A 27,033-nucleotide genomic window follows, 5' to 3' on the forward strand; every position below is an offset into this window, starting at 1 on the left:
GCAAGTGGCAACCCTGAACATCAGGAGTGAGCTTTCACAGAGGTTGGCAGCTGGCTGGTATCTGCTGTGCAGGTAATGTCCAGGATTCCTTGCTTCCAGAGACAGAAGGAACCATCCCAGAACTGTGTGGTACTGGCTATGGCCTGAAACCTATGTTTGTGGTTGTTGGGCAAGGGCTTTGCCTGAGAGACTGGGTTAGAATCATGAAACATTTCTGGAGTTCATAAAACCTTCTGTCTGTGCTGTTTCTCTTGCCTATGAAAGATGCAGGTTGTCTTAGTCGGGGTTTCTATTCCTGCACAAACATCATGACCAAGAAGCAGGTTGGGGAGGAAAGGGTTTATTCAGCTTACAATTTCCACATTGCTGTTCATCACCAAAGAATGTCAGGACTGGAACTCAAGCAGGTCAGGAAGCAGAAATGGATGCAGAGGCCATGGAGGGATGTTTATTACTGGCTTGCTTCCCCTGGCTTGCTTAGCCTGCTTTCTTATAGAACCCAGGTCTACCAACCCAGGGATGGCACCGCCCACAATGGACCTCCCCCCTTGATCACTAGTTGAGAAAATGCCTTACAGCTGGATCTCCCTCAACTGAGGCTCCTTTCTCTGTGATAACTCCAGCTGTGTCAAGTTGACACACAACCAGCCAGTACACAGGTGCTGTGGTCTATACTCATGGAAAATAAATGAGCCTCCTCCTCTGACTCCATGGGGGCAAGTGTTTTCCTTTTTTTTTTTTTTCTTTGATATTTTATTTACTTACATTTTAAATGTTATCCCCTTTCCTGGTTTCCCCACTGGAATCCTCCTATTCCATCCTCCTCCCCCGGCCACTATAAGAATGTTTTCTCACTTACCACTCCCTCTCATCTCCCCGCCCTAGCATTCCTCTGCACTGGGGTATTAAGACTTCACAAGGCCAAGGACCTCTCCTCTCATTGGTGCCTGGTAAGGCCATCTTCTGCTACATATGTTGCTGAAATCATGGGTCCCTCCATGTGTACCTTTGGTTGGTGGTTTAGTCTCTGGAAGCTCTGGGGGTGGTGGGGTTCTGGTTGGTTTATTGTTGTTCTTCCTTCCTGTAGGGTTGCAAACCCTTTGAGCTCCTTCAATTCTTTTTCTAACCCCTCCATTTGGGACCCTGTTCTCAGTCCAATCATTGGCTGAGAGCATCCGACTCTGTATTTGTCACTGTCTGGCAGAGCCTCTCAGGAGACAGCTATATCAGGTACCTTTCAGCATTTGCTTCTTGGTGTCCACAATATTTTCTGAGCTTAGTGACAGTATATGGAATGGATCCCTGGGTAAGGCCATCTCTGGATGACCTTTCCTTCAGTCTCTACTTCAAATTTTGTCTCTATATTTCCTCCTATGAATATTTTGTCCCCCCTTTAAGAAGGACTGAAGCATACCCTCTTTGGTCTTCCAAATTTCTTGAGTTTCATGTTGTCTGTAGATTGTATCTTGGGTAATCCGAGCTGTTGGACTATTATCCAATTATCAGTGAGCACATACCATGTATGTTCTTTTGTAATTTGGTTACCTCACTCAGGATGATATTTTCTAGTTGTATCCATTTGCATAAGAATTTCATAAAGTCGTTGTTTTTAATAGCTGAGTAGTACCTCATTGCATAAATGTACCACATTATCTGCATCCATTCCACTATTGAAGGACATCTGAGTTCTTAACAGATTCTGGCTATTACAAACAAGACTGCTATGAACATAGTGGAGCATGTGTCCTTATTATATGTTGGAGAATCTTTTGGGTATATGCCTACAAGTGGTATATCTGGGTCCTCAGGTAGTACTATGTGCAGTTTTCTGAGGCAGCTACAGACTGATTTCCACAGTGGTCATACCAGCTTGCAATCCCACCAACAATGGAGGAGTGTTCCTCTTTCTCCACATCTTCAACAGCATCTCCTGTCTCCTGAGTTTTTGAACTTAGCCATTCTGGCTGGTGTGAGGTGGAATCTCAGGGTTGTTTTGATTTGCATGTCCCTAATGAGTAAGAATGTTGAATATTTCTTTAGGTGCTTCTTGGCCATTTGATATTCATTGGTAATTCTTTGTTTAGATCTGTCCCCCATTTTTAATAGAGTTATCTGATTCTCTGGAGTCTAACTTGTTGAGTTCTTTATATGTATTGGATATTAGCCCTCTATCTTTTCCCAAATCTGTTGGTTGCTGTTTTGTCCTATTGACAATGTTCTTTGCCTTACAGAAGCCTTGCAATTTCATGAGGTACCATTTGTCGATTCTTGATCTTAAGAGCATAAGCTATTGATGGTCTGTTCAGAAAATTTTCCCCTATGCCTATGTGTTCGAGGATCTTCCCCACTTTCTCTTCTATTAGTTTCAGTGTATCGGGTTTTATGGGGAGGTCTTTGATCCACTTGGGGTTGAGCTTTGCAGGTGATAAGAATGGATTGATTTGCATTCTTCTGCATGCTGACCTCTAGTTGAACCAGCACCATTTGTTGAAAATGCTGTATTTTTCCACTGGATGGTTTTAGCTCCTTTGTCAAAGATCAAGTGGCCATAGGTGTGTGGGTTCATTTCTGGGTCTTCAATTCTATTCCACTGACTTATCTGCCTGTCTCTGTACCAATACCATGCAGTTTTTTTCACTATTGCTCGGTAATACACCTTGATGTTGAGGATTGTGATTCCCCAGAAGTTCTTTTAGTGTTGAGAATAGTTTTTGCTATCCTAGGTTTTTTTTTTTTTTTTTTTTTTTTTTTTTTTTTGTAATTCCAAATGAAATTGCAAATTGCTCTTTCCAACTCTATGAAGAGTTGAGTTGGAATTTTGATGGAGATTGCATTGAATCTGTATATTGCTTTTGGCAAACTAAATGCAGAGAAACTTGAAGCAATCCCACAAAAACCAGGAACTAGACAAGGCTGCCCACTCTCTCCCTACCTATTCAATATAGCACTTGAAGTCCTGGTCAGAGCAATTAGACAACAAAAAGAGGTCAAGGGGATACAAATTGGATTGAAAAAAGTCAAAATATCACTGTTTGCATATGATATGATAGTATACTTAAGTGACCCCAAAAAATTCACCATAGGACACCTAAACTTGATAAACGACTTCAGCAAAGGGACTGGATATGAAATTAACTCAAACCAATAGGTAGCTTTTCTCTACTCAAATGATAAATAGGCTGAGAAATAAATTAAGGAAACATCACACTTCATAATAGTCACAAACAGTAAAAAGAAAAAAAAATACCTTGGTATAACTCTAACCAAGGAAGTGAAAGAGCTGTATGACAAGAACTTCAAGTCTCTGAGGAAAGAAATCAAAGATGATGTGAAAAGATGGAAAGATCTCCCATGTTCATGGATTGGCAGGATTAATATAGAAAGAATGGCCATCTTGCCAAAAAGCAATCTACAGGGGCAAGTTTTGAGAACTGGCCTAGCTTGGATAGCTAGAGTAAGACAGGACTGTTTTAGAGTTGGCAGCTTTACCATATTCACATCACAGAGGAGATACCTGGGGGCTTGGGACCCCACTTCTTTCTTAAATCCCAGATCCCTTGTCCGAGCAGAGGGACTTCACCCTCAACTAGGGAAGCGAAGGAGGCTCAGTTACTGAGCCATGTCTCCTACTGTATGAACTGAGCAGCCTCTTTTCTCTGGAAAGAATTTTGGCACCAAATATTGTTTAGTGCTTTTCCAAAGAAATGGTTGCATCAGTCTGAAAGTAAAGCACAGGGTAAAGGTGGCCAAGCAATGGGAAGAAGCAGCTTAGCGCTAACACACCCTCCTCTACTCCCTCCTGTTCCCTGTATGTTCTTTGAGAATTCTCTTCCCCGTTTTCCTTTTGCTCCCTCCTACTTTCTCTCCTTCTCCCTCCTCATATCTCCTGCCCCCCCATTTCATCAATTTTTCTCTACTACTTCCTTTCTCCAAACTTTACTTCCACCCCCCTGTCCTCCCTCCTCTCTCCTATCCTCTCCTGTCCTTCCTCTCCCTTCCCTCTTCTCTCCTCTCCCCAGTCTCATTGTTCCTTCTCTCTCCACTTCTTCCTCAGCCTCCTGTTCATATCCCATCCACCTTAACCTTTACACATCTGAACAAATGCTCAGAGGTTAAAGGTAGGTAGCCATAATTATCATGATTGCAAGCTTCCAACTGTAGCCCATTAGGAAGGCTGTGGTCCCCACTCCGGGAGTTCAAAGAGCAGAAGGACCCCTAGTCATTCCGTGCAACCACTCCCAATGCCCACAATAACCAACCACTTACCAGTAATGTAACCTGGCCCCCTCACCAAGCTGCACAGAGAGGTCCACCCGTTTGCTTACTATCACACAGCCATCCTGACAGACAACGTAAAATCTGGTCCAAATATCAGAAACTGATACCATTGCTTCTTCTTCCCACCAGAAGGCCTTCCAAGCCTGAAGTACAAATCACCATGTGGTTCCCTGAGAGAACCATCCTCTGTGTGTCTTTCTGCTACCAGTTCTCATGGGTCCAGGACTTCTGAACTGCACCAGATATCTCTCCTTCCTCCTCTCAACTAACCCTCCCAACACCTAACTTCATGAACTTAGATGCCTTAAGATTTCTCCGACCTGTTATCAAAGGGATAAGAAAGAACCTGGGACTTTTTTTAAAAAAAGCCTCAAGTTTCCTGAGTTCTGCCTAAGGAGGTGGAGGCTGTAGGTAACTCAAGTACAAGGTACAGACAGGGCTCACACTTATCCCTTGCTTATCCCTTGCTCCTATTCTGGCTTGCTCTGTGACCCTAACTTGTGTCTTCCAATCTGGGTCTTGGTTCTCTACCATGAAAATTCACTAACGCAAGAGCACTTCCTCCATGTTAGTAGGGAGCACATGAGGCAGTACTCCCTTCTGAGTCTCCAGGGCACCTCCTGTAGACTGTCACAGAGGCAGGAAGGGCAGCAGAGCAGGGCACGATGCTGGTCACATGGGAGAACAAGGAAATGGTGAGAGTACCAGCTGGTCCTCTAAAACTCAAAGGATGTTTTCCTTTCAGCCTAGAGAACAGAGAAGATGGCCGTCCTTTCAGCTCTAGTTCTCTTGATGGCAGGGATCTGCTCTGATGTCCTATGCTTCCCAGATGGAACATTAAAAGAGACTCAACTCCGTGAAGACCAAGACAATGGAGCACATCTGGAAAGTCTCACATTGGCCTCCATCAACACTAACTTTGCCTTCAGCCTCTACAAAAAGTTGGCTTTGAAGAGTCCAGATAAAAACATTGTCTTCTCTCCAATAAGCATCTCAGCTGCCTTGGCTATTGTGTCCCTGGGAGCAAAAGACAACACCCTGGAAGAGATTCTAGAAGGTCTCAAGTTCAATCTCACAGAGACCCCTGAGGCAGACATTCATCAGGGCTTTGGGCACCTCCTACAGAAGCTCAGCCAGCCAGGGGACCAGGTACAGATGAGCATAGGCAGCGCCATGTTTATCCAAAAGCACCTGCAGATCCTGGCAGAGTTCCAGGAGAAGGCACGGGCTCTGTACCAGGCTGAGGCCTTCACAGCAGACTTCCAGCAGCCTGGTGAGACCATAAAGCTCATCAATGGCTATGTGAGCAATCAGACCCAAGGAAATATCAAGGAACTGGTCTCAGAGCTGGATGAAAGCATAGCCATGGTACTGGTGAATTACATCTACTTTAAAGGTGAGAGTGGATACTGCCTGGGGGTGGAAGGAGAGGATGTTGACTAGGAACTTGTGTCCTTTATGCTGACCATTGGAAAGGATGTGCTCAAAGCCTTGGAGAAATGGGTGCCTAACTTCTTCTTACTCACAAGTGGCCACTTCAAAGATATTTCTGGACAATAGTTGTGTTTTCTTTTCAAGAGAAGCCCTGAGCTCTCCATAGAAGAGCTGATTATTGGCTATGACTTAATCCTACTTACAAGCAGAATGTCATACCTCACATGTCCTATCTGTTGGTCAGAAGCCATGGATACTCCTACAGAGACAGGTTCCCCCAGGATTCCCACAGCAGGCATCTCTAATGCATTCCTATGACAGATATCTATGCCTGCAGGAGAGCCTCTGCCTCTAGGTGTATCCAGGTTGGCTCGGGACTATTTGATCATAAGAAGCCTAGAGAGAGAACAGATATCGGCAGGTAGCATTGCCCACAAATAGTGAAGAGCCCTGTAGGCAGTTACTGTGTTGTACTTCTCCTCTGATCATTTTCTGTATTAAACTGATGTGAGCATGGAGAAGCAGGGGTTGGGTAAAAGCCCCTAGAGATGGGATAGTGTGGGGCAGACAGTGTTACGTGTTTAGTGTCAGATTGCTTTGTGTAATTTTGCCTTTGTAAAATAACTAGCCACTTAGCATGAAAAGTCAGAATTCCCAAGACGTATTCCTAAACCAAGAATTCTGATGAGACTTGGGTGCAAGACAGATGCAGACTCAGCTGGAGATGTTATGGGTCACAGTACTGGGAGAAATCCAGAGATCCCACACCAGCAAAATCCTGCCCCATAGAGATCAGGGATCAAAATTGGATCAAAAAGCCCCGAAATTGGTGCCTAACAGAAGTCATGGTGTGACCAGACCTGGGGTGGATCTGGAAGTGATTAAAGTTAGTCCATGGCAGAAGTAGGGCAGGTCTGAGCTGTAGACAAAGACCTCAAGGTGACAATGGAGAGAAATATAAGATAGGAGGTCAGGAACCCCCCAGAGTTGTTGTGGCTAGGAATGGTAGAAGCATTGTGACAGCCTGAGGGTCAGACTGCAGGACATGGCTCTCTCAACTGTCCACAGGACACAGACTCAAGTGTCTTGGTGTGAAGAGTAATGCATGTTTAGGCTGCGAGATGCCCAGACCAATAAATTGTTTTACTCTCAAGTCCTACACTGTGCGTTGGGAGTGGGAGAATAAACTAGAAATCTGGTATAATCGTGAGCTAGTATGTGTGGTTTGTAGAGACTGTCACAGCACATGTGGGAGAAGGACTCACGACCCACGTCTTAGCTACAATCTATGGGATGATCACCTGCTCTGATGTGGGAGAACTCAGTCTCTAATGCTCTGCTTTCCCTAAAACCTATTGTAAAAGCCATTGCCTTCTGGGCATGGTTCCTCTGAGAAACATAGGACCTTTTCCTCTCCACAGGCTCACCATCTTCAACCTTGTCTCTCTTACACACTCCACCCCAGATCACAGTGTCAGGAGTGCAAGTAGCCAGATTGAGGTTTTGAGTTTCCCCTGTCCAAAACAAGCCTGGGGATGATACTCTAAGCTGGCAGCTTGATCAACTCCCAAACTTTATCCAGTTCAGCATATGCCAAACTAAGGGACACTCTAAATGACTGGAGAGGAGTGGATTGCGGCCATGATTCACAGGCTGAGCATAAATGGGGAAGAGGGGGAGTGTTTGTCCTGCAGTTAACACATGATCATTTGTCTCATCTTTAGGCAAATGGAAGATGCCCTTTGATGCCCAAGACACTCTTGAGTCTCAGTTCTACTTGGATGAGAATAGAACTGTGATGGTGCCCATGATGAAAATTAAGGACCTGACCACACCCTACTTCCGGGATGAGAAGATGAAATGCACTGTGGTGGAGCTGAAGTACACAGGAAATGCCAGCGCCATGTTCATCCTCCCTGACCAGGGCAGGATGCAGCAGGTGGAGGACAGTTTGCAACCAGAGACCCTGAGGAAGTGGAAGGAATCTATGGAACCCACGTATGTGTCCTCGAACCAGAACTGGCCTGGCTTCCTGTTCTACTGTTGCCTTAGAGTCTCACTAGTACCCAGTGGAATGAATGCTTAAGGTGTCAGCAGGGGACAGGTGGAGTTGAGTTGAATTCCCCTCTGCTATGTATTTTGGGCCCTGAGTTGCTGTCGAATTTGTTGTTCACAAGATGAGATCATCTAGAACTGGATGCTGAGAGTCCCTCCCTCTAGCAGGCTGTAAGTTACTCATGAACCTAGAATGAGCTGGAAGGCGGAGGGAATTGTGATTGACAGGAGATAAGCTCTGAGAATCAGCTGTTCCTGGTGAAGCCATCTTATCCTCTCAAGACTATTCATTCACCATACATGGAATAAGACTTGAAGACCTACTATGTGCCATCTGATGTAGACTTTGAAAGTATATCAGAGACAGAAGCACAAACTTACCCTTGGGGTTTCTCTTGTAATTGAAGAAGAAAGAGTGTAAGAATGCAAATTAAGTTAATTATTGTTTTTTAGGATAAAATATGAGAAAGGGTGAAGTTAAAAAGGGGAGTATCCAAGGATTAGGAAAGCTGGAGTTACACCATGGAAGGACTGCATTTCTGGATCTAGAAGGACAGCATTCTCAGTAAAGGAACAGCTAGGACCAAGTAGGACAAGTTAACTTTCTACTCGAACTCTCAGTCACTGATGAATACTTAATGCATTAGGAAGAGCAAGGTCAAGTTGTCCAGTTAAAGCTTCACTCCAGGGAGTGGGCTGTGTGTGAAAAAGAGCCCCAGTGACATGATGGATTGAGGGTGTCATGAAGTCCAGGGAACCTTACATTGCTATTTTTATTCTCAGCAAGATAAAAGAGCTCCAACTGCCCAAGTTCTCAGTGTTTGCTGACTACAGCCTGGAGGATGTTCTTCCAGAGCTGGGCATCAGGGAAGTCTTCACCAGACAAGCTGATCTGAGTAGAATCACAGGATCCAAGGACCTAAGAGTCTCCCAGGTAAGAAATACAGGGTGCTTCGGCTTGGGTCCTGAATGTGGATGGTGGAGGTCATGTGAGCATGGGGCATGGTACATGTGTAAGAACACCTACATTTCTGATGCTCCCTAACAAATGTCCCTCCTCCACTCTGTGTCCACGAGCTCACCTAGGAGACCAGGTGGGGAAGGGCCTATACTTGCTTTATAGATCCATGGGTACCAACCTATGAGCGCTGCAGGGCCACTCACAATCCACTGCAGAGCCAAAGCACATCCAGCCTCAGCTTCTGCCCTCCAAGCCTGGCACAGTTCTTCCTGACCAGCACACTGATTACTAACAGTAACAGTGACAGCAAGGAATCTTTGACAGTTCTGATGAAACCCCAAGAAACAGAGAGAAGTTGCCTTAGACCCTCAGACTGCAACCCTAGCTGCACAGCCTGTCAGTGCCCAATGTGCTGTGTCCACTCAGAGCCCTGGGCTCAGATGTGTAACAGCAGGACGTGGCATCTGGGAATGTGAAGCCATGGGCTGTGCACTGCTGTTGTGTATCCCGAGGAGGCTGGACAGGAGGGATGTGAACCCTGCACTGGCTGCCAGCACCCTGGCTGTTCCCCTGAAGAAGCTGAGGAGCTGCCTGGGAGGAAATGCCTGCTGTTGCCCACTGCCATCCTTCAGTTTGTACTGGGTGTGAGGGCAGCAAGGTTCAGACCCTTAACAGGCCTCATCTCACACCCTGAGCAGAGACTTGGGAAATCCGTGGTTAGAGCTTCATGAAAGGAACAAGAAAGCTCACCAGCAGACGAGGCCAGCACTCAGTGCTTGCTCCAGACCTCTCTCCTGCCTGCTCTTGTCTGCACTGAGTGATGTGTTTCTCTCCCCACAGGTGGTCCACAAGGCTGTGCTGGATGTGGCTGAGACAGGCACAGAAGCAGCTGCTGCCACAGGGGTCAATTTGGTGTTACGTGGGAAAAAACTTCAAGTTATGACTCTGTTGTTCAACAGGCCATTCGTCATTGTCATCTCTGACACACATGCTCAGACAACCCTCTTTATGGGCAGAGTCACTAACCCCAAGCAAGCCTGAAGCTTCCCAAAGTCTGACAATTCTGCCCAGGTCCCCAAGATGGACCCAGCATGTGGATTTCGCTGTACATCCTACCATTCGTGCTCTGATTGGCTGTTGCAAAGATGGCTTGACAGTGACACCCACTATCTCTGTGTCTCCCACATGCACAGGATCCTTCAGACTGTCTGTGTCAGGCTCTCAGGCCTCTTGGGAGCATCTGCACACGTTTCTGAACATGGAATCTGTCTTTACTCTTCTTCCCTGGTGACTCCTTTTTATGTGTCCACACCCCAAATCTCGGCATTGACAAATATATGCATTTTCACTATAGGCTCTGAGCACATCTGCTTTCAGCTTCCACCATCATGATGGAGCCATGACACCCTCTGGGCCTACCCATGAGAATGAGGCTCAGGACTGAGAGGGGATCCTGCTGCACTGAATGCTATTCTAGCATCTGAGCTCACCTGGTGCCATGCTCTTAGGTTATGCTTTCCCCTCTGCAGGCAATGCCACTCAGTGCCCCTTGCAAGGTCCCCTGACCCTGAGCACATTTGGCACAGTTTGAGCCCAAACTCCTGTAGCTGCATGGGGGTCTGCGGGTCAAAGCAGCTCCTCTCCTCCTGGCACTCCTACTCTGGGCACAGTTGTAGCCTTTCTCTAATTTCTCAGCCGACCAACCTCACAGAAAATATGAACAACATAAACCAAAGTGAAGCGGTAGGATCAATAAACATACAAACAGAAAGTGCCCAGGATGTGTTCCCTCAACTCCCGTTGCATTGTCTCTTGTGACAACATAGTAGTAGAGATTGTCACTCACTCCGTGACTCCTGTGATGGCCCTGTGACCTTCATGGTATTAACAGTTCCTTTATGGATGAGAAAACTGAGGCCCAGAACAGCTTAGTAATCTCCTTGTGAACACACAAGTAGACATTATATCTTGGGGGGTGCTCCTCCAAGTTTCCTGATGCCAGAGGAACTGTCATCCCCAAGTTGTAACTGTTCATGAGGTGTCACTGTGGTGGCAGGTGGATGAGGAAACAGGGCTCTAATACTTCCCAGAGAAGAACCAAATGATCCACTGATCAGTTGACATCTCTATTGAGGTGAATCCAAGAGTGATGAGAAGGTGCTCAGATAACTAGAGAGAATATTTGGGGCAGGGGAAAGAACAATAGGCCATTTCAGAGAATCTGAGAGAAGGGGAATTTCTGGGATAACAGAGCCGAGTGATGTTAAAGCAGAAGAGGTAGGAGTGGACACAGGGTAGCAAAGAGCTTGTCTCCTTGAGGATTCTGGAATAATTCAATGCCACAGGAGTGTTGGGATTAGATAAAGCTTCTCACTTGGAAAAGGTACTCTATGAGGTTACAGTGCAAAGAACTGTGTTGTGAGAGGTGAGCAGTGCCCTTGAGGGCAGTCTTGGGAAACATCAGGACACAGCTGGAAAGGAGAGTGGATAAGCTCAAGAGATAAGCTGGTTTGCTGTCTCCATGAAAGAAGAAGGAGGGAGGTCAAGGTGCATTCAGCTTGCAGTACCTGCTTTTCATGGAGAGTCCTCTAGGCCTGGGAACATAGCCAGTGTTGTATATGGAGAGGTGCTGCAGTAAATATTTAAAAGGTGGAAACCTTTTATCCCACTCCAGTGCCGGCCCCCGGAGGCCATATGGGACTGCAGAAATCTCTAACTTGGTGGCTCCATGAATTTGGCTGTGGTTCACTCTCCACCTCTGTATATTGTTTTCACTCACTGTCCTTCACTGCCCGGTAGAAACATAACTTTACAATCATTAACTTATCAAACAGGTTTATATGTTAAATTCTCAATCCATAAGCCCTCTACACAATAAGCTCAAAACCAGTGGACAAAGATATAAACTGCCCTTCCAGATGAGATAAATTAGACCCATAGAAACCCTTAGAAATAATCATAACCTTATCAAGCTAGAGATGTGCTGAGAAAAACATACACATCTGCCTCCATCTTCTTCCTCTGCCATTCTCCTCCTCCTCTCCCTCTCTTCCACTCCTCCAGACTCTTCCCACCTACCTCTCCACTGTTCAATCATGTATTGCCTTAATTTCAACTTATAGAGAGGGACAGGTATATATTCAGGTTGAGACTTGCTTGAGTCTTAAGGCTACTAAGAACACCCATTGAGTAGAGGACATGAGGTCATCAGAGAATTGGAGCCTTGTAGACCACACTCAGGACCCCCCAGTGAGCACTCAGGTGAACTTCCCCGATGGCCATGAGATGAAAGAGGAGAACTTATCTATTGAAACAATCAAATGTCCCAACAGTCTTCCCAATGTGTCTATTAGGCATCACCCTGAGACTGGGATACTACATTGCACTCCATGAATGCTGACTAGCCGCAGCTATATCCCTCCGCTGTCCTGGATTCAGGCCAAGTGTCTAAAGAGCCTGGTGCTTAATGCATCTCGTTCTACTGATTAGCTGATTCTGGAACTTGTGGCCAAATCTGAGTCCATGTCTCCTGCAGTCTAGAACTTAGATATTGGGAATAACTTCTCATTCCCTGGGCATTAAGGGTTTCCTCTCTCTTGTCCATCAGTTGTTGCCTTGGTGATGAGCCCTCTACAGGGAGAGATCCAGTGTGCAATTGAGGTAACAGATTATGGTGGGGGAACGATAGGTGCCCCCAAACACTGCATTTCACTGAGATTAAATGCCTGGGAACTTCTTTCATGGTTCAGTGTTTTCCAGAGGCTGATGGTGTTCATTTCATACTATTTTAACTTTGGGAAGTGGCTGTTGGGAGGGTGAGATGGTAGTTTGCATCATGCTGTCAGGAGAAACAGCAAAAAGGGACTACCCTCTGGAGGCTGTTCACATGCAGCACCTAATTGCCCGAGAGGCAGCGGCTGTCATCTACCACTTGCAGTTATTTGAGGAGCTCCACCACTGGTGCCCATTACCAGCGACCCCACAGAAGCTGCCGCCATGGATACCGTGGAGGCCTCCTTCAAGTGCTGCATTATTGGACTCACCAAGTTTGGCAGGAGTGCTCACCAAGTGGTCAGGTACCACCCTCGTGCCCCTGTCATTGCTGTGAAGTGCAAACCCCAGACTGCTCGCCAGGCCCATCTGTACCACGGCATCTTCCCTGTGCTGTGTAAGGACGCCGTACAGGACGCCTGGGTGGAGCATGTTGACCTCCGTGTAAACCTGGCCATGGGTGTTGGCAAGGCCCGAGGCCTCTTCAAGAAGAGAGATGTTGTCAGCAATGTTTGTAGTGCTCACTCTGAGCCATGATATGGCACTGGTGGGCTGGGACACCAGGAAAAGTTAATGCCTCTGAAACGTGCAATACAGCCCAGCTATTTTTCATGGCCCTACCTAAGCCAGGGGTGAAAGAAGAATGCAAGACTGGAAACCCTCTGACTATCACAGAAGGGCAGCAGCATCTCTGTGTATGTTGCTCCTGTAGAAAGTTGTCCAGAGAATTCCCGGCTCTAACCTGGAGCCAGGAGACAAGAGTAGGGGCTGAGAGTGTGGGGCCCAGGGTTCCCTGTAGATGACTTGGCCCTGGCCCTGACTTGCTTTCCCAGCAGCTTTGGCCTCCCTCATCCTCCTTGTGCACCCATTGCTGTCACTGCAGATGCTCCACTCTCCACCTTGTCTTCTGTAGCGTCTCTAGGCCTGTTGCTATGGTGCCTACCTGAATGTCAATAAACAGCATCTGAAGCACCAAAAAAAAAAAAAAAAGCTTTTTATCAGTTCCACTGTTGGAAACACCAAGATTAGTTTGCTGGTACCAATGGTCTATATGAGTCATGCAACCATAAAAATTACTTTGAAAGTGCCGTGCATTATGATTAGATCATTTAGATCATTGATTTGTCTATGCTGCCCATTATGATAAGTAAGATCACCTTGACTTTGCTGATTCAGTTCATCCACTTGGCCCCTGCTACATCGAGGTCCAACAAAATTCATTGCATGTAGCGATCGCCTATCTCACCAGCAAGAAAGACGGACCACAACAGGATCTTTCTACAGGCGTTTATTGCGGGTTTGATTGTAGTTGCGAAAGACCCCGAGCCCAGAAATCAACCCTCCTTATATATGCTTAGGAGGGATGTGTGCTACCTGATTGGTGCATTCTGTATGCCCTAATTAGCATACTTGGGACTAGAGAACAAGTCAGCATGAGTCAGCAAAACAGGCATATGTGCATGCGCACTTAGGTTGTTTATCTCAAAACTGGCCATCCTCCCTTTGGGCTGAGCGCCATCTTGTAATGGCGAATGTGGTGGCTTCCCACAATTGCATTGAATGCATCCAACTGAACAGCAGTGTCTCCAAACCCCAGGTCTGTCACAGGAAAAGGGCGACCATAAAGCCCTTCAAATGTGCTGATGCCCTTCTCACCATTTTTCATGTTACAAGACTGGTGAAGAGCATCTCTTCTGGGCTTTCCCATTGTAAAAGATTGGGTTTTACACAGCACACACAATCTAGCATTGCAATTTTCCTGAACCTTAAAATCCCTTCATCAGCACCAACCCAAGAAGTACCAGGCATCTCCAACCCACTTTCAGTAGTGGTTCTTCAGACAAATGCTTCAGATATCCATATTTTTAATTGGTATCTTTTAACTGTATGAGTATCCCAATTAAACTAGAGTCTCTACTATCTGAGCCATATCAATAACCTCAATCTGATCCATTTTACATTCCTTCCACAATTACCCAACACTCTAAAAATGCATTCCCATACAAATTACTCAGTCTTCTACTTCACTGAATTGATTGGCTGGCTAGATTATGTCAGCTTGACAAAAGCTAGAGTCACCAGAAAGAGGAAACCTCAATTTAAAAACAAAAAGGTTCAATAAGGTCAGACTGTAGGAAAGCACTGGGGAATTTTCTGAATTACTGATTAATGGTGGAAGGGCCGGTGCATTATGGGAAGGGCCATCATTGGGCTAGTGATCCTAAGTACTATAAGTTATCAAACTGAGGAGGCTGTGGGAAGCAAGCAAGTAAGCAGCACCCCTCTATGGCTTCTGCATCAGCTCCTGCCTTGAGGTTCCTGTCCTGCCTGAGTTCCTGTCCTGGTTTCCATCGATGATGGACAGTGATGTGGAAGTATAAAGCAAATAAACCCTTTCCTTTCCAACTTGCTTTTTGGTCATGGTGTTTCATCACAGCATTTGGAATGCTAAGACAACTAGCAAACTTGTTGAGCTCCTTAGTAGTATCCTTTAACAGGTCCCCCAAAAACACAGGAGGCCCCCAGACCTCTGCACGACTGATCCATTAAGGAAGCACCAACAAGGATGTGAAAATAAGCATGTAGAAAGCATCACTAACAAAAATGAAAGCAAAGATCTAATTCATCAAAGTTCACAGTTGGGGGGCAAAACATCTCTAAATGTACTACCCTTACTTCTTGGTTTCTATGGTTCTAATTCTGACTAAATGTTCTTGTTAACTGAATTATACCCCCCCCCCAGGATATGGTTTTTCTACTTAAAAGTTCACCCTGAGAAATAGGGATACAGTGTCATCCTGAACAGCCACTGTCATCTCTATCCAGCTATAAAGACTTTCTACTGGCTTAACCCAGTATCCAAGTCGTCTTCTCTGGTAGGTAGTCTACAGCAGCAGTGTACCTCCATTCCAGGAGCCAACTTAGCCTTAAGGCTGGTTATATACAGGTGTAGAGCAGACTATGGGTGGGCTCTGAGATTCAACAGTATTTTTTGCCTGATGTCTCCTTTAGAGCAAGTCATTTCTGGTTCAGTAGACTAACGTGGAAACTTTTGGTTTATTTGGAAAGTCATTTATGTCAAAAGTTGTTTTGCTGGGGCACACAGGTGAAAGGATGTTTTCCTGAAGCAGACATGGGTGAAAGGATTTTGGATATAGCAAACACGTGAAAGATCCCATGATGCAGGAGTATAATAAATATGACCCCACAGACAGTGGGAGACCACCACTATGCATTGGTTCAGTTTGCTCTGTCTTGCTATTCAATTCTTCACAAAAGAAACACGTGTCTAAGTTCGCCTGACATATTGTTGTTGAGCTCAACTTGTGGTAACACAGCTTGTGAGGCAGTTTGCTGCTTCTGTGGCCTTGCCTTAGTCTGGTTGGCAAGCTTTGCAGCTTTTTCAGGAATGAACTACAGCTGCTGGTTTGTGCCTGGTGTCTGCCTGCTGAGAGGACTGGTCTGCAGCTGCTGGTTTGTGTGTGGTGTCTGCCTAGAGATAAAGGTCTGGTCTGCAATTGCTGGGTCATATTTTGTGTTTGCCGTGGGACTGACCTGCTGCCAAAGATGATCAAGCTTAACCCCAAAGAACTATTGCTGAACAGGTCCACTTCCCCCATAGCCTAATAACTTTTCTCTTCAACTACCTTTGCTGGGTAGTGGGCTAGAGAAGAGGTTAATCCTTATTAAAAGTAGGTTGCAAAAAGTTATGTCTACAGTAGACAGTGAAGAATTAATTTCCTCAGTCAAACGTGGGAAAGGCAATATTTTAGAAGGCAAGGTTGAGGGTTGACTACATCTCATGCTAAGGATGAAGTGACTACATTCCTAGGTTAGATGAACCCTTGAGAATCTGAGGGTTTAAATCTCATGCCTGCCCCAGTCTCCTTCAGCCTGCAAAGCTCTCAGCTATTTCTCCAGTACCATGCCTACCTGTTTGATAGCAATGGGCACGACTGCCTTTGGGCTTCTGTTTACACAGTCAAAGGCTTTCTGTTAGAGCCTTGTCTCCAGCACCACTGTTCTGGGGTCTCTGCTTTGGACCCAACATTCCAGCCTTTTGTTAAACATGAGAATTGCAAAGAAAAAGAACAAACCCACAATTGTCAGATTGAAATAAGCTGTAGTGGGGGTACACCCAGAAGTGGGTAGGCGCCTGTCTCGCCCTAAGTCGGGATTTGAAAGAACAATTTGCTGGTCTCTTGAACTCCCTTTTATAGGAGACATAAAGTGTTTATAAGGGCAAAGGGGTTGCTGTTATACACTATTGGAAAGATACAATGAAGGGGGTAGGGGAAGGGGAAGGATATACACCATGTAGATGGGGTCACAAGTTTAGTGTAGGTTGCAGAACATGTGTTGCAGTTTATATAAGATCTAAGAAATGGGAGCTCATTCTTGATTGCAAATAAAAACCTTAATTTGCAAGGAATTAACACGGGATAAACAGGAACTTCTTAACTCTAGCAAGTGCAAAAAGAAACCATTAATCTCACCATCTGACAAGAAAAGCATGGCCACGGGTTAAAGACAACTGAAGACAATTAGTCATATAATGATCATATAGTGGTCAGGGGTGGACTTCGACCAGGTCCACATTTGGCTTCCCAGAAAATGACTATGAGTCACATCTTGCAGCAGCTTAAAATGGCTAAGCCCAAGATTCACTGCATTTCCCATCAGATCAAATTAGGGGCAGTGTACATCCTGATGTCTTCCCTGCCTATAAACCTCCTCCCTGCATCCAATAAGGGCAAGCAAACGCCCTGATGTGTTTCCTGCCCAAGCACCTCTTGCCCACATGTGATCAAGCACATCCAGGAAAGGTGGGTCAAACAAACGTAGGATAGACAAACAGGACTTTGTTCTGAGACAAATGGTCTCAACTGCAAACAGAACCATTAACCTGCGAGGTTTATCTTTCTCATTTTGGTCTCAAATTACAAGAACTTAACACAAGACAAAAGGGATCTTATTCTTTAACTGCAAACAAAAAGTTTAACCTGCACAGGACAAACAGAAATGTATTGTTAACTCTCTTACCTAAATACAGAAACCTTAACCTACCATGTATATTATTCCTCGGTTGGTCTCATATTAGTAGGCTCACATAGTCTTTCCTCTCCTACCTCCTGACTGAGGTCTTGAGAAGAGGAGTTCTTTTGATTTTAATAAATACTTCTTTTTAAGGATTCATTTTTTATGTGTATGAGTACACTGTCACTGTCTTTACACACACCTGAAGAGGGCATTGGATTCCATTACAGGTGGTTAACAGATACCAAGTGGTTGCTGGGAATTGAACACAGGACCTCTAGAAGAGCAGCCAGTGCTCTTAACCACTGAGCAATCTCTCCAGCCCCAAGAAGAGTTCTTGAATGCTGCTCTAAAGCAGCAGAGTGAGAGGTAGCATGGCATAAGGTAATCTACATACTGGTTTAAGCTGCTGGGGGACAGGTTGTGCGAAAGGAGGTCAGTGGCCAGAACCCGGTGGAAATAATGGGAACTGAGTCAGATCCCCTAGGGCAGATAGTCCAAGTAAGATGAGGTGCTGTTATCTGGGAGTAAAGGGAGAAGTAGAGAAAGAGTTTGATAAAGTCAAATATGCGGGTTAGGTCCTGCTAGGGGGATAGGAAGGATGCTGTACCAATGATGCTGAGGTCCTGAGCATGGGATAAGAAGGATGCTGAGCTGATGGTGCTGAGGTCCTGAGCATGGGATGAAAAGGATGCTGAGCTGATGGTGCTGAGGTCCTGAGCATGGGATGAAAAGGATGCTGAGCTGATGGTGCTGAGGTCCTGAGCATGGGCAGTAAAAACCATCAGGCTTTGGGATGGGCAAGGCAGGGGTGATACAGTCTGAAAGAGTATGCTTGAGAACACCTTTATTAAGCAGGTGCTGTATAAGAGGCTTTAAGCCTTGTGCAGAGTGATACATGGGTAAAGGTAGGGTCCTGGAGTAGGACTGTAATGTGGGTGCTGATGGAAACCCTCTGGAAAAGAAAGGGTGTCCTGTACTTTGGGATCAGTGAGGGAGTATGGAAGAGAATCCATTAAAGCATTAATAGGAGTCAGTGAACAAAGGCCCCTCAGAGTTTAGGAGAAGGAAAATACTGGAAGGATCTGGATGCATGTAAGACGTGTAAGAGAAAGGAAAAGCATGAGGTGGCCATGATATTCTTGCCCAACAGAGAGGTTAGGGAATGAGGCATAAATAGAGGAGAGCAGATCTCTATTTAGCATATGTGCATTCCTGACAAAATAGATGTAAGTGTGAACAGGTTCTTGATGTAAACATCAAGCATGTGTTTATTAATATCTAAATATCCATAAGGAAACTAGGGGGGATGGACATAGAGTTGCTCTGTTCTGTCCAAAATGACTTGAGACTCCAGGACAAATGTTGGCTGAAGCCCTCCCTGGAGACCAACAGGGCAGAGATTGCGCACTCTCCTTTTGCTTCTCACTTCTCCCCCCTTTCCACATTGAGTATGAAACATTTGGTACACAGAAGACATGCCTAGGAGAAAAGTAGGCTTGTGTAGAGCAGAAATGGGGATTTTCTCATCAGGAAGTAGTTCTGATAAAGACTACAAATCCATGTTACCAGAAATCACCCTGTCTGCACAATTCTAATCAGAACACAGAGCACAGCTTGTCCATGCCAGCATTTCCTAAGAGGGGGAGGAGCCTGTGATGGGGATAAATAGGCTTCAGTGTCCTGGGGAGAGCAACACACCAGGCAAGTGGCAACCCTGAACATCAGGAGTGAGCTTTCACAGAGGTTGGCAGCTGACTGGTATCTGCTGTGCAGGTAATGTCCAGGATTCCTTGCTTCCAGAGACAGAAGGAACCATCCCAGAACTGTGTGGTACTGGCTGTGGCCTGCAACCTATGTTTGTGGGGGTGGGGCAAGGGCTTTGCCTGAGAGACTGGGTTAGAACCAGGGAATATTTCTGGGGTTCTTAAAATCTTCTCTCTGTTCTGTCTCTCTTGCCTATGGAAGATGAAGACGCTGTGGTCTGTGCTCATAGAGAGTGATTGGAGCCTGCTCCTCTGACTCCATGGGGGCAGTTTGGAGAGCTGGCCTAGCTTGCATGCTGCTGTCATAGCTAGGGTGACACAGGACTCTTGCAGAGTCACTCTGAGGGAGTTGACCTTGGGGGTTGGGGCCCCACTTCCCTCGTAGATCCCAGATCCTTGGCCAAGCAGAGGGACTTTACCCTCGACTAAGCAAGTCACTGAGCCATGCCTCCTGCTGTATGAACCGAGCAGCCTTTTTTCTCTGGAGATAACTTTGGCAGAAAATGTTGTTTTGTGCTTTCCCAAAGAAATGTTTGCATCAGTCTAAAAGTAAAATCAGCCAAGTTGCTGAGGTCCCTGGCTCATCTGCAGGCATGTCATAGCTACTTGCACAAGTGGCTTAGCACCAACACGCCCTCCTCTGGTCCTTCCAATTCCCTCTTCTCTCCCCTCCATCTGCCCATGGCTCCATCCTCTTCTTCTTTCTAGCCCTCCTACTACTACCTCCTTCCCCCCTTTCTTCCGCTTTATGACTCCTTTCTTTCTCCAACTCCTGCTCTCCCCTTTCTCTCATCCTCTCCCTCCCACTCATTTACCAACTACCTTCTCCTTTGGACGCCTGAACAAATGGCCAGAGGCTAAGCGTAGATGATCTTGTTTACCAAGATGGCAGGTGATAAGCAGTAGCCCATTAGGATGCCTGTGGCCCCCTCACCAGGTGTATAAAGAGAAGATGGACCCCTAGACATTTTCAACAACCACTCCCAATGCCCACAATAACCAACCACTTACCAGTAATGTAACCTGTCCCCCTCACTAAGCTGCACAGAGAGGTCCACCCATTTGCTTACTATCACACAGCCATCCTGACAGCCAACGTGAAATTTGGTCCAAATGTCAGAGACTGACATCATTCCTTCTTCTTCCCTCCAGAAGGTCTTCCTAGCCTGAGGTACAAATCACCATGTGGTTTCCTGACAGGGCTGAAAGAACCTTCCCCTAGTGACCCTACTAATACCTATTCACACCACACCGGATGTTTCAGATGCTTCTTCTCAGTTTTCATCTGCACTCTCAGAAACATGCTCTGATTCAGGCCACAATTTTGAGGTTTTGCAGACTTGTCACAGGAAGGCTAAGATAGACCCTGCGGTAACTACTGCTCCAAGGCCCCTGAGGTCTGCCTACAGGGAACAAGTAGCAAGGAACTTGGAGGAAGGGAACAATTGCAAAGCAAGAGGAGTCCCTGCCTTCTAATGGGTCCATTTACCATGAGAGAAAGAGAATATTCTGAGGAGGTGGGGCTTATACCCATCCCCCTCTTCTATATTGGCTTCTTCTTTGACCCTGGCATATCTCTCTAACTCTCTGAGTATTTGATTCTCCATTAGAAAAATCTGCTACTGCAACAGCACTTCCTTCATGTTAGTAGGGAGCACATGAGGCAGTACTGTCGTCTGAGTCTCCAGAGTAGATCATGTAGATGGTCACAGAGGCAGGAAGGGCAGCAGAGCAGGGCATGATGCCGGTCACATGGGAGAACAAGGAAATGGTGAGAGTACCAGCTAGTCCTCCCATACTCAAAGGATGTTTTCCTTTCAGCCTGGAGAACAGAGAAGATGGCCTTCGTTGTAGCTCTGGGGCTCTTGATGGCAGGGATCTGCTCTGATGTCCTATGCTTCCCAGATGGCACATTGGGAAGGGACACTCAATTCCATGAAGACCAAGACAATGGGAGACAACTGGACAGTCTCACATTGGCCTCCATCAACACTGACTTTGCCTTCAGCCTCTACAAGAAGCTGGCTTTGAAGAACCCAGATAAAAATATTGTCTTCTCCCCACTTAGCATCTCAGCTGCCTTGGCTATTGTGTCCCTGGGAGCAAAAGACAACACCCTGGAAGAGATTCTAGAAGGTCTCAAGTTCAATCTCACAGAGACCCCTGAGGCAGACATTCATCAGGGCTTTGGGCACCTCCTACAAAAGCTCAACCAGCCAGGGAACCTGGTACAGATCAGCATAGGCAGCGCCATGTTTATTCAAAAGCACCTGCAGATCCTGGCAGAGTTCGAGGAGAAGGCACGGGCTCTGTACCAGGCTGAGGCCTTCACAGCAGACTTCCAGCAGCCTGGTGAAGCTAAAAAGCTCATCAATGGCTATGTGAGGAAACAGACCCAGGGGAAGATCAAGCAACTGATCTCAGAGCTGGATGAGAGCATAGCCATGGTGCTGGTGAATTACATCTACTTTAAAGGTGAGAGTGGAAATGTCTGGGGAGTGGAGGGAGAGGATGTTGACTTGGTACCTGTGTCAATAGGATGATCACTGGAAAGGAGATCCTCTAAGTTTGGTAGACATGGGTACCTTACTTCTTATGACCCAAAGGCCTTAATTTTTCTCTGGGGATTTTTGAAAATGGTTCGTGGTACATAGTCAACATAAACTCTGATCTGTCCATCTAAGAAGAGTGACCTGTGCTGTGACTTAAACTTAGTCATTAGCAGAATTCTATAGCTCACATGTTCAGCCCCACCTGAGTGTGCAGAAGCCATGAAAACTCCTTATAGAGACATATTCCCTCAGACTGCCTCCTGCAGGCATTTTGAATGTGCTCCTGTAGGACTTGTACATCCCTGTTGAGGAGCCTCTGTCTCTAGTAGGGAGCAGATGGGATGGGGAATTGTTACCCTAAGATGGGTGACTGCTTTAATCTTAAGAGAAAAAACAGCATAGCCCACAGCTAGTGAAGAGCCCTGGGGGCAATTACTATGCAGGAGTTCTCCCATGAGTCTTTTCTGTAGCTAGCCCTTGACATGAAGAAGCAGGGACTAGGTAAAAGACATTAGAGATGGGACCAGTCAGCCAGAACAAGTTGTTGTTCTGTGTTTAGTGTCTAGCTGTTTAGTGGAATTTTGCTTTTGTAAAACAGCTGCTTAGCATGAGAAGCTAAAATTCCCAAGACATATTCCTGAGCCAGAGAGTCTGATAAGACTTGGGCACAAGTTAATTGGAGATTCAGCTAGAAATGTTATACGTAACGGTACTGGGGGGAAATCCAGAGATCCCACACCCACAACATCCTGGCTGATAGACACGGGGAGCAAGGTGACAGCCCAGAAGTCATGATGTGACCAGACCTGGTGGATCTGGGGCTAATTAAACTTAGTCCAGGGCAGAGGGAAAGTAAGGCTGGAACTACAGGCAGAAAATCAAGGTGAAAATGGACAGAATTACATGACAGGAAGTCAGAGAACAGGAGGACAGAGGGCAGGAGGACAGGATGTCCCCAGAGCTGCTGTGGGCTGGGGATAGTGGAAGCAGTGTGACAGGCTGAAGGGTCAGATGCAGGACATGGCTCTCTCAACTGTCCACAGGACACAGGCTCAAGTGCTGCTCGGTGTGAGGTGGGATGTATGCTTAGGCTGCGAGATGCCAAAAGCAAGAAATGGTTTCACTCTCAAGTCCCACAGTGTGCATTCATTGGGAGTGGGGACAGGAAGTAGGAATCTGGGATAAGCCTGAGCTGAACCTGTGGTTGGTGGTGACCATAGTCTTTGTGTGAGATGAGGACTCCTTACCCATGTCTTAGCCCACAATCTATGGGATTGTTGACTGTTCACAATATGGGAGATCTCAGTCTGCGCTGTTCTATTTCACCTAAAGTCTGTCCTACAAGGCTTTGCCCTCTCGACATGGTTCCCCTGAGGAAGACAGGACCCTCAATCCCCGTCTCCAGTCTCACCACCTGCACTCTCTTCTCTCTTGCACACTCTACACCAAGTCCCTGACTGTGTCAGAAGCCCAAGTAGCCAGGTTGTGGATTTGAGGTTCCCCTTTCCAAACCAAGCCTGGACACAATGCTCATAGCAGCAGCTTGACCAAATACCAAGGTTTTTCTAGTTCAGCGTATGACACACTAAGGGACACTCTGAGTGACTGAATACAGATGGATTGCTGTCACAACTCTGAGTCTGAATGAAAAGGAGGTGCTGTGCCTCTGCTGCTGTTACCGTCTGGTGATTTGCTCCTTCTTTAGGCAAATGGAAGGTGCCCTTTGACCCCCGTGACACATTCAAGTCTGAGTTCTACTTGGGTAAAAGGAGACCTGTGAGGGTGCCCATGATGAGCCTTGAGGACCTGACCACACCCTACTTCCGGGATGAGGAGATGAAATGCACTGTGGTGGAGCTGAAGTACACAGGAAATGCCAGCGCCATGTTCATCCTCCCTGACCAGGGCAGGATGCAGCAGGTGGAAGACAGTTTGCAACCAGAGACCCTGAGGAAGTGGAAGGAGTCTCTGGAACCCAGGTGTGTGTCCTCGGGACCAGAACTGGCCTGGCTCCCTGTTCTGCTGTTGCCTGAGGCCCAGTGTCCCTGTACCTCAGAGTCTCACTAGTACCCAGTGGAATGAATGCTTAAGGTGTCAGCAGGGGACAGGTGGAGTTGAGTTGAATTCCCCTCTGCTATGTATTTTGGGCCCTGAGTTGCTGTTGAATTTGTTGTTCACAAGATGAGATCATCTAGAACTGGATGCTGAGAGTCCCTCCCTCTAGAAGGCTGTAAGTTACTCATGAACCTAGAATGAGCTGGAAGGCGGAGGGAATTGTGATTGACAGGAGATGAGCTCTGAGAATCAGCCCGGTGGAGCCATCTTATTCTCTCAAGACTATTCATTCACCATACATGGAATAAGACTTGAAGACCTACTATGTGTCTGCCTCTGACTTAGACCCTAAGAAAATAACTGAGGCTGAAGCACAAAAATTTCAAGGAAATTTTAAGAAAAGGCCTTCTGGGCTTTCTTGTCATTGAGTAAGAGGGAGAAGGGATGTGAAAATTAAGCTAATCCTTATTTAGTGAGTTACAGGTGAGGAGCAGTGAGCCTGTATGTGCAGTGTGCTGTGTGAAAAGAAAAGCTCACTCGGTGATGTCTGAGGGTCGGCATGACGGGGGAGGATTGCATTTGTGGATAAAGAGGAAAGCATTCTCAGTCAAGGAAGAGTTAGGACCGCGTCAGGTTGCTTGTCTTCAGTCTACATTCTCAGTCACTGATGGAAAGTTAATGTGCTAGAAAGAGCAAAATCTCGTGGTCTAGGCATGGGTGGAAAGGGGGCTTCACTCTAGGGAGAGGGCTGTCTGTGGAGAGAAGCCCCAGGGACACGGTCCAGTGACAATTTTGTTTCTCTTTCCTTCTCAGGATGATAGATGAGCTCCACCTGCCCAAGTTCTCCATCTCCACCAGCTACAACCTGGAGGACATCCTTCCAGAGCTGGGCATCAGGGAAGTCTTCTCCACACAGGCTGACCTGTCAGGGATCACTGGAGACAAGGACCTAAGAGTCTCCCAGGTAAGACAAGAAGCACTTGGTAGTTCATCTTGGGTTCTGAACATCGATGGTTAAGGCCATGTGGGCATGTGGGATTGGCACATCTGTGAAACGACCTGTATGCCTCAGTTTCCCTCATGCCTGGAAGAACTTAATACCCTAGATACTCCTGCTGAGAGCATACACCCAGTCTCTACTTTACCCCCTGGATGTAACCACACCCAGGAGCCCACGGTAGGGAAGTGCCTATGTTTGATGTTAGACCACATGGGTACCAACCTGTGCTACACTGCAGATATCAACCACAATCCACTGCAGAGCCAAAGCATATCCAGCCTCAGCTTCTGCCCTCCAAGCCTGGCACAGTTCTTCCTGACCAGCACACTGATTACTAACAGTAACAGTGACAGCAAGGAATCTTTGACAGTTCCCCAAGAAACAGAGAGAAGTTGCCTTAGACCCTCAGACTGCATCCCTAGCTGCACAGCCTGTCAGTGCCCAATGTGCTGTGTCCACTCAGAGCCCTGGGCTCAGATGTGTAACAGCAGGACATGGCATCTGGGAATGTGAAGCCATGGGCTGTGCACTGCTGTTGTGTATCCCGAGGAGGCTGGACAGGAGGGATGTGAACCCTGCACTGGCTGCCAGCACCCTGGCTGTTCCCCTGAAGAAGCTGAGGAGCGGCCTGGGAGGAAATGCCTGCTGTTGCCCACTGCCGTCCTTCAGTTTGTACTGGGTGTGAGGGCAGCACAGGTTCAGACCCTGAACAGGCCTCATCTCACACCCTGAGCAGAGACTTGGGAAATCCGTGGTTAGAGTCATGAAAGGAACAAGAAAAGTCACCAGCAGACGAGGCCAGTACTCAGCGCTTGCTCCAGACCTCTTTTCTGCCCGCTCTTGTCTGCACTGAGTGACGTGTTTCTCTCCCACAGGTGGTCCACAAGGCTGTGCTGGATGTGGCTGAGACAGGCACGGAAGCAGCTGCCGCCACAGGGGTCAAACTTGTCCCAATGTCTGGAAAACTGGACCCTCTGACTGTATATTTCAACCATCCTTTCCTGATGGTTATCACTGACACAGAAACTGCAACTGTCACCTTTTTGGCCAAGATATCTAACCCCAAATGAGACTAGAACTTCCCAAGAGCTGATGCTTCTTCCCAGGAGCCAGGCATTAAGACTGTCTGTGGGTCTCCATGTACATTTTGGCTTCTGTGCTCTGACTGGCCATGGCATGCCTGGATTAGACTGTGACTGTGTTTCAACCTCATGCACAGAGGCCTATGAGTAATCAGTGCCATGCTCCCAGAATTCTTGGGAGCCCTAGCTCATGTCCCTGAGCCTGAAGTTTGTCTTAACCCCTGCCCCAGCTATCTCCCCTTTATCTGCCTCCACACAAAAGCCCCATAAGGTAGGCTCAGTCTCAATTTAGGCTATGTCTCTCTTGACCTTTGCTGTCTTGAAGGGACTGTGCAAGCTTACAGGCCAACCTATATGGACCAAGAAGAAAGCTAGATGCCGTGTCTATCTGCAGCATCTGGGACCACTCAGTTCCCAGTCCTGCCTCAGTCTTTCCCTCCTCCAAGCTCCTTGCAGGATCTCCTGACCTTGTCCACATCTGGCACAGAGTTGGAGCCCTTGCTTTGGCAGGTGCATGGGGCCTGTTGGTCAGAGCAGACCCATCACACCCCCAGCACTCCTACTTAGAGCAAAGTAGCCCTTCTTTTACTTCCCAGTTGACAGTCACACAAAAGGTGAATGCCACCAACTGAAATGAAGAGGTAAGATTGAAGAATCAATAAACTTATAAGTGTATTGAGTGTGGCAGTGTTCTCTCAGTTCCTGTTGGCAGTGGTTGCCTCTCATGACAGCGGGGACGTAGGGACTGTCACTCACACCCTGTGAACTCCTGTGATGTCCCTCTGACCCACACACTATTATGAGTCCCTTTAAGGATGAGGAAAGTGAAGCACGGAGAAGCTTGGTCATTTCTCCATGTCACACAGCTAGGAAATTATGGTACTCTGGGTGTCCTAAAGACACAGGGACACCCAACCTGCACCCAGTTGAGTCTGTTCCCCAGGAATCACCGTGGTGGTGAGCAAGTGGTTGATAAAACAAGACTCTAGATGCTTTAAAGAGGGCACCCAAAGGAGCCTGGGACCAGAATGTAACCTCTGTT

General features: G+C 46.8%; 1 protein-coding gene across 1 annotated transcript; it reads left to right on the forward strand.

The window, feature by feature from the left end:
* On the forward strand, positions 1 to 26,666 carry LOC308417935 (uncharacterized protein). Its single transcript, XM_080913257.1, has 10 exons — positions 1 to 72; positions 5,024 to 5,674; positions 7,437 to 7,710; positions 8,551 to 8,701; positions 9,569 to 9,759; positions 12,703 to 13,013; positions 21,124 to 21,777; positions 23,560 to 23,833; positions 24,723 to 24,873; positions 25,785 to 26,666. Exons 2-10 carry the CDS (start codon positions 5,041 to 5,043, stop codon positions 25,977 to 25,979), a joined length of 2,835 nt encoding a protein of 944 aa, XP_080769383.1. The 5' UTR covers positions 1 to 72; positions 5,024 to 5,040; the 3' UTR covers positions 25,980 to 26,666.
* Positions 26,667 to 27,033: the final 367 nt, after the last annotated feature.

The sequence above is a fragment of the Micromys minutus genome, assembly GCF_963924665.1.
Source record: "Micromys minutus genome assembly, chromosome: 1".
In the NCBI taxonomy this organism is placed as follows: Eukaryota; Metazoa; Chordata; class Mammalia; order Rodentia; family Muridae; genus Micromys; species Micromys minutus.

Coding starts and splice junctions, on each gene's coding strand:
- LOC308417935 (XM_080913257.1), top strand. CDS start 5,041: ATGGCCGTCCTTTCAGCTCTAGTTCTCTTGATGGCAGGGATCTGCTCT. Junction 8,702..9,568: donor AGGACCTAAGAGTCTCCCAG/GTAAGAAATACA, acceptor CTCTCCCCACAG/GTGGTCCACAAGGCTGTGCT. Junction 13,014..21,123: donor AGATGTTGTCAGCAATGTTT/GTAGTGCTCACT, acceptor TTTTCCTTTCAG/CCTGGAGAACAGAGAAGATG.